Source organism: Otolemur garnettii, unplaced genomic scaffold (genome assembly GCF_000181295.1).
Source record: "Otolemur garnettii isolate 467f Iridium unplaced genomic scaffold, OtoGar3 scaffold00007, whole genome shotgun sequence".
Classification (NCBI taxonomy): domain Eukaryota; kingdom Metazoa; phylum Chordata; class Mammalia; order Primates; family Galagidae; genus Otolemur; species Otolemur garnettii.
The window spans coordinates 36,671,184-36,679,605 of record NW_003852402.1 but is presented as its reverse complement, the minus strand read 5'-3'; the positions used below and the strand labels follow the sequence as shown (position 1 = coordinate 36,679,605).

General features: G+C 34.6%; 1 protein-coding gene across 1 annotated transcript in view; it reads right to left on the bottom strand.

The window, feature by feature from the left end:
- PPFIA2 (PTPRF interacting protein alpha 2) overlaps positions 1-8,422 on the bottom strand; it is a 482,044-nt gene that overhangs the window by 172,780 nt on the left and 300,842 nt on the right. Inside the window, exons 6-7 of the mRNA XM_012814158.1 lie at positions 7,038-7,202; positions 568-642 (exon numbers count right to left, since the gene is read on the bottom strand). Coding sequence (XP_012669612.1) covers positions 568-642; positions 7,038-7,202 — 240 coding nt within the window. The remainder of the gene's footprint in view (positions 1-567; positions 643-7,037; positions 7,203-8,422) is intronic.

Here is an 8,422-nt window from a genome sequence, read left to right as displayed (position 1 = left end):
TGGGCACTAAAAACTTAAGAGAAGTAAAATTTTCTAAAGAGAACATAACTCTCTAAATCTCAAAGAGGCGATTTAAAATACTTTCTCGGAGTTGAGAATGATAGCAAAAGAAGTGGATTCAATGATGTCACTGCCATGGACACAGGTTTTTAGGGGATAGGAGTAAGCAGGGTATGAAGGGACACACACACACCAATATATCTCTCAAAGGTCAACTTTTATCTGTAACATATTCTTAACAGATACTTGACATATTTTTCGATTCTGGAGCTGAGTGTTCATTCCTGAAAGGACTGTCATCCTGACTGTCGTCTTTCTGAATCCCCGTCCCACTAGCACACCTGTCACTGGCTCTCGATTGTTTGTCTTTGGTCGCCTAGTGATGGATACAAATTACCAAAAATCAGAACACAGGACTCTGACAACTGGCTTCCACAGGCCTTGTTCGGGGGCATACTGGGAATGCGATTTACTTTCGTGACAGTTTTAATGAGAGTGATGTGAAACACGAGGGATGTGATGTGGGCAACATTGCACCTCAAAAGAGGAGAAAGTGCGGTGTGTTACCTCCTGATTAGCCGCAGCTAGTTCTTCTTCCAGTGCAGAGACTCTTTCTAAAGAAACCCTCAGTCGCTCCCTTACCTAGAAGAAAAATCAAAATACGTGCAGTAATAGTCATCCCATAAATATTCAACTGTGCCGAGTCCATCATTAACATCCCCAGAGACAGTTCACTTGGCAAATCATTAAGGTATTTATAGGCCTAGGTGCTCAGAGTAACAAACTTGGCAGGAACACTGTAAGTCCATTGTCACCTCACGTTATCACTCTATCAAGGATTTCCTTTTTAGCAAATCCTTTTGGTGGTTCACAGAGAGAACTTTTGGATGAAGCTGAGGATTGATTTGTCTTGTCCTGAATTCCCATTCATAGTCAACGGAGATAAAATTCAAGAGCATATCATGAATTCATTGTATGGTTTGCATACAGGTTACGTATGCAAAATTAGCAAGGAAAAACCTGGTTTTCTCTACTGCTCTAGAAGAACAAGGGAATTTTAATTTGGCATTGAGGATCTAACTTCAAAAATAATTTTTCTTAGAACCTGAAAAAATCTTCATTGCTCCCGCTTTACATTAATTAGATGTCTGTGTTGCTCTTGAGGAATTGCAAAGTTCTTAGTTATTTTATAAATCTCGACGACTTTTCTAGTATCAAAGGTTAAACCATGATATCATGTCAAACTAAAAACTGACCATTTTAGGTGAAAAGTAATGGTGACTTATACATGTTTCGTACAGAAACGAAACTCAGTGTTTGATTCTAACTTTCTTAGAGTTTCCAAAATTGTTTTAGTTCTTACACATTTAGATCTGTAGATACACTTTGCATGATTTATCAATATATTAAAGTCTAAAGAAATAAATTTTCTTGAATTAAAATGAATGACTATGGCAGTTTAATTGTCTTAAAGAATTTGACAAACTTTATAGCTTTAACTTACGATATAATTTATGGTGAGTTTTTGATTATTTATAAAGTAATACATATTTTCCATGGAACTGCTATATATTTGTGCAGTGAATATGTCTTTTAATGTTTGCTTATATTTCTATATGCTTTAAGTTTGTTAACTCATTGACAGTGTATTTAAATTGATAGTATCTTTCCCTTCTAATAATATTTAACTGAGAATGTCAGTTAAATATATGTCATATATGAAAGCCCAGATACATAAAAAAGATACAGTTGAAGTTACAACATTATTTCCTAGTTAGCAAACTAACCAAAGGGCAGCAATGTCCCATGCAGCTAGAATCTAGGTAGGAATTTTAAAAATTCTCAATCATGGCTTGGCGCCTGTGACTCAAGTGGCTAAGGCGCCAGCCAAATACACCTAAGGTGGCAGGTTCGAATCCAGCCGGGGCCCGCCAAACAACAATGATGGCTGCAACCAAAAAATAGCCAGGCGTTGTAGTAGGTGCCTGTGGTCCCAGCTACTTGGGAGGCAGAGGCAGGAGAGTCGCTTGAGCCCAGGAGTTGGAGGTTGCTGTGAGCTGTGATGCCACTGCACTCTACCCAGGGGGATAGCTTGAGGCTCTGTCTCAAAAAAAAAAAAATTCTCAATCATGTGTGGATACTGTTGTGTGAAATACCTTCTGAATCAGTAAGAAAAATATCCAAGAAGGGTTTTAACATTATTGGATTTCATTCTGCTCAAATTCCCTGAAAAGTAGTCATATACCCAGAACAGACATTTGATATCAAAAACAGTTGCACGGGAACCTTCAAGGCATTTAGTGGCACCAGGTCAACTGGCAACTACCTATCCTGTTAGACAGATATCCACTAGTTTATAAAAGTGCGTAAAATTAATTCTGACTAATAAGTAACAGATACATAGAAGGGACACTGATGATTTGACTTGGGCCTAGACAGATTAAAAAGAAGCAAATAGCTGAAACCATAAAAGTGAATAAGATAGATAACATGTGGAATGTAGATATCAATAAAGGTCTTAGCATATGTGTGATACTTAGCAGGGCTGATTGTGAAGTTTATTTCCATTTCTAAAATACCAGTGGTAAAATATGGGTGTTCTGAAAAAGTTCTAGGAAACTTGGTTAAATGAGAACAACAATATAAAATGATCTCCATATAAGTTAATAATCTCATCAAACACAACATTTCACATTTAGAGTCCTATGAAGAAGTTAAGGTACCTTATTTTAAAACATGTATTGATACATGGGGATGGTTCTAAAAGAGTCATCCAAGTCATATCATAAATGGCTGAATTTAAGCTTTATTATCTTCCGAACTTTCTTTCTCTAAACTGAAAAACTTATAAAATGTTCCAAACTGTTTTCTATTTCACGTTAAGTCAAGCATTTATATTTTCACTGTGTTGAACTTTCATGAAGTAAAAGTGATCAAGCTTATTACACAATATGAAAACAGAATACTCACCCCTTAAGAAATTTACAATAGTGTTCTACAAATTGAGATTATGTTACTCACAACATAATGAAGCTAAAATTCTTCATAAGGATATAAAAACACTATAAATATATTTTACCTAAATGTTCTAAATGTAAACAGTCAATGCTGCAAATATCAGTATTTTACGATGTGAATGCTCCTCATATTTATATGTGGATCAATTATTCTCTGTTTTTAATTTTGGGATAAGCCTCATATAAAAGAAACATGTTAACTTCATCTTGCACTCCATCTGCAAAACTTAGGAAAAAAGAAAAGTAAGGGAATTCAAAGAAGTGACCTCTCCAGGGCATACAGAATCTTAACATTGCACCTTGTCTAGTTGGCTGGAACTGTGCTCCCAAGAAAGCCCCTCTGACAAGCCCTTTACCTTTCTGCTCTGCTCTGAGGATTGCAACAGCAGAAATGTCATTATTTTTCTTCTAGTTGGATTTCATGTTGGAATGAGGCTACTTAGATATGATTGATAACGCCATGAAAAATTATAGTTTTAATTTTTTCTCTAAGTACACAGTTGATAGACTTGTTTCTGTACTTTGTATGATCTTTTATGATTAAACCACTTTTATTATTTATTTATTTGAGACAGAGTCTCACTTAATTGTCCTGTGGTTGGGTGCTGTGGTGTCACAGCTCACAGCAACCTCCAACTCTTGGTCTCAAGATTTCCTTTTGTCTCAGCCTCCCATGTAGCTGGGACTACAGGTGCCTGCCACAACATCCAGCTAGTTTTTCTATTTGTAGAGATGGGACTCTCGCTCAGGCTGGTCTGGGACTCCTGTACTCAGGCAATCCACCCACCTCAGCCTCTCTGAGCGCTCCAATCACAGGCATGAGCCACTGCCCCGGCCTATTGAACCATGTTCAATCATCTATTGTCTGTGCAGTCTTTAAAATAAGAGATAGTAAGTGCTTATTTATGTAACTACAGTGTAACTTTCAAATATGTTATCTTTACACATCTGGAATTGCTGATTTCTAATTTCATTTGTTACATCTATTTTCTTCACAGTGGTATAAAAGTATTTAGAGAAGTTTTTGGCTTTTTTGTTTGTCTGTTTTTCCTAAAAGATGTTTCAAGGCTACCAAGATTTTATCCTACAAAAGACAAATGCGTTGCAGTGTAGAGGACCTCTGATAGAAGAAATACACATTCCAAACTCAAATTAAGGTATGGTAGGACTTCATTGTGGGAATTATCTTTCCTGTAATATAAAATGTCTGTGAGGAAAACACAGATCAGAAGTTTAATCCAGTTTCGACACTGGATTATTTGAGCATGGAAATATATATGGACAACATGTATGTTTAATTTGTTTTAGTTCGTATTTTCCATTCATGTCCAATATATTTTTTTAATAGTCAATTTCTGGTTCATATTTTCAATTCATGGCCAACATATATTTTTTAATAGTCAGTGATTTCTGAGTAATTGCAAAATGCATGGATATTTCCCATTTCCTCTGGTTCATGGAATTGGTCAATATACTGTAGGGTGATGACAGAACTACTGTTGGTCTTAGCTAATTATAAAAATCTACCTTACAACTCAGTGGCTATAGAAACAAGTGGATATCTATAATGAAGACCTCCAGTCACTGCAACTAACTACTATCCTCAATCTTTTATGCTTTATTTAGTTCTTCTAACCCATGTATTCTAACCCATCTATGGTAAAGTTAGTAGTTTCTTGACCCCAAGATATTGTTAATTGCATCTTCTTCTGATCTTCCAATATATTATAAATTTATCCACACCCCTCCCCAATGCAGTGAGAATCTATGAGCTATTTGTAGTTTGGGAAATGGTCTGTGAAGGCACAAAGGCACATATTAGCCCCTCAATAACTCAATTAAATAGTATGTAAAACAAGCATCTCAATAATGATACCAAAATATATACTCGGTTGGAAAGTTTTATCAGATGTTGAAATATAGTCAGATTAGTAACATTCCTAAACATTCCCTGGGAATTTGCCATATGCTAAGCACCGTTTGAAAACTATTCATGTCAGATCAAATATAATCCTCATGACAACTCTGAGGTAGGTATTATTTTTATCTTAATTCAAAAGAAGCAGAAATAGATGCTTAGAGAAGTTAGGTCACTTGTCCAGTTCTGTCCAACTCCAGAGCCCAAGGTCATAACATTTTTAGTTGATAATAAGTTCAGTTGACCCTAAACTCACCAATGTACAGGGCACTTCCAGTGAGTTCATAAATATGATTATAGCTCCCAGGGTCACATTTTAGGAAGCTTCATTTAGATTTGCTAAGCTTACTAAATCTCTACGTAGTAAATCATTTCCAGATTAAGTTGTGTAATGACCATTTTCTTCCTAAGTGTACTCACTCTGTTAGGTTATGTGTCAAGTACTATTTATTGCCTTCTGTTCTCATAAAGAATCTTTCTTTTCAAAGGCATTTGTCATATGAGTGTTGTGGAATGCTTATAGGGAATATTTCAGACCACATATTTCCTAGTACCTTTATTTAAGTCATTCAAAAACACTTGTCAACTGAGCTAGTCTCTTTTTACAGTTCTGGGTTACTGTACATGTTGTTCCTACTGTCTGGAGTATCGTTCTCTGCTTAACAAGTCCTTATTGATTTTCTAAGACCCAGATCAAATGCCACCCCCTCTTGAAGTCATTCTTATTTTTTTATCACTCAAACAGAAGTAGTCACAGGTTTTCCTGTGTTATATTTTAAACATTTCATTTTAGAATTGCCTATCACTGATACGTGAATCTCTAGTACTATGAACTCTTCAATCATAAGGATAAGATAAATCTTATTTATCTTTCTGTTTCAAATAGCTTCCAGGGAGTTTGGCAGATACTAAATATTCTAGAAACATAAAGTCTTGCAAATCCTTAGCCATGCCCTTGTGTAACAAGTGAGATAATATAATATGAAATGAAACATTAAATACACTAAATGATTACTCAATATTGTTTTGGCATGGATTTTTATATGATATTCACTTCTACTTTATTCAAAATTATTCATAAACTAGTTGCCTCTCATTACTAAAATGAAAAATGAAACAATTTTTTCTTAATAATCTAGAAGATAGAATTTTACTTATCTTACGTACATACTTCACGTAATTCTTTGTGCAAAGAACATCTGAAAGGCTGATGATAAAAATACATGTATATAAATATTAAATAGAATAAAAATGTCTGCATGCTCAAAAATAGATATAACTGAGCAATAATCCATAGTTTGGATTTTAACGCTCAGAGCTTGTCAGATACTTTACAATGAAGTGTCCTAGTTTCTACTCCGCTAAGTCCTAAAGCTTTACTAATTTCTAAACGTTCAGCCTTTGAAATTTCACAAAATTGAAGTCATGTCATAAGTCTTTCTAATCTCCAAAGGATATTATCATAATATTAGTTTACATATGTGAGTAGACTTATCTAAGTAATAGCTCGGAGAAGCTTATAGCTACTTCCATAAAAATCTAAAAAGCAGGTTTTTCTACTAATATCTTATGCTGCTTCATGCAGAGACTCTTCAAATTTACATTTAAAAATAAGATATTAGAGACCTAAAGGAATTGAATGCTGTTAACATAAATGTCTAAAAGTTAAAGTACACCCAATTTGCATCTAAAAATGTGTGTCATTTTCTGTTAGTGGTTCCTTATTTTGACATCTATAGATGTGTATTTCAGAGAGAAAGAGGGAAGACGACAGAGAGTGAGGGAGAGACTGAATGACTATATATAAACAATATTAAATTTCAAATGACCAACTGAACTAGGGCCATAATGTATCATAATCGAAGTCTAATTCTGGTAAGCCATAGATTCAGTGGTAAAGAAAATGAAGATGATTGTGAGCATTATTATGATATATGCACAGTAATCCATTTTCATTTTTAAAAATAATTTCTCATATAACTCAGTGTGTGCCTCTGAAGTGACTTACTTCAGGAGTCAGATGAGTCAGTCGATGACAACAAAGAGCTCAAAACTGATGACAAAAGTATAGTGAAGCTTGAAATCTTTTGTCCATACTATACCTTTTCATCCAAGGCCTTGTGGTGCTCAAACAAAGATTTCAGTGCCTTGAGAACCTCGACTTCACTAGAGACTCCTGAGGGAGACTGGGCTTGCCGTTTTACCACCGTCATCCTCAGTGACCGTTCATGTCGTGACACAAGGCACTCCAAATGCTCCAGTAATAGCTGTTGGGTTTAAGAGAAAAGCGACGTTATCTTCCTTCTCCCTTAAAATATGATAGTTTTACATAGTATCTAATGATAATCTTAGCTTATACAATAAGTAACATCAAAGAAGAATCAACATGTTTAGACCATATTTCATAAAATACATTAAAGATAAATTGCATTTCACTCCTATAACAAGTTGCCGAATTTAAAAAATAATGCAAATTTTATGTGTTGCTTTAGCAAGTTTAACAATTTTGGTATGGATTCAGTAGAAATAGAACACTTGACAAAATACGTCTGATCCAGTATGAAAATTATTAAAGAACACTGCATGGCAATTTTTAAGAGTGTGATGTTGAGAGTAAAATTTATTTCCTTTTATTTGGCCATTACAAATTTTTGAAGTGAAGAAAATGGGCCTATTTGTCATAATTTTGCTTTAAATTAAATAATCACATGATTCTATTTGTATTTAATCTTTAGCTTATATTATAGAAAAATATATGTAAATGATTGAACATAGTAACTCTGTATCTCAATTCCCAATAATCATTTAGGCAAGGAAGTTGAGGGCATACTATTTAAACTATCTATACTAGAACTTTGTTCCCTTAGAACAGCCTCTATTTAATCTTTAGGTTATATTATAGAAAACTATATGCAAATGACTGAACGTAGTCACTCTGTATCTCAGTTGAGGGCATACTATTTAAACTATCTATACTAGACCTTTGTTCCCCTAGAACAGCCTTTGAGGCCCTGAAGGTGAACCAAACTTCCTGGGAACAGTTTCCAAGCTGTCCCAGTCTTTATACTCTAACTTTGCTAGTAATGCTTTGATTTGAAATATTTTGTGAATTGGGATTTCACATATTTTCACTGTATAAGGGAGTTCTTCTGCTAAGAACAAAGAGACATGAGAAGAAAAACAGAAACTTCTGGGTTATTACCCGTTGTTACAATTTCACTAGGGACTGCTGAAAAACCACACACAACTGCTGAGTTTTACAGTAGAGCTCTTCAGGAGAGTAGTAAGAATCAAAGACTAACAAATAGTGCCTATTCATGCAAAATAAGGGAGAAAACAAAATAGAAATTACCCAAACACAAGAAAAACATAGCAAATATGATATTAGAGGTGGAAAGAACTAAAGAAGCAATTTTCTTTTTCTTCATTTTTTTTTAAGCTTTCACTGTAATGACAAATTTTGGTTTTCACTGTATCACTATTACAT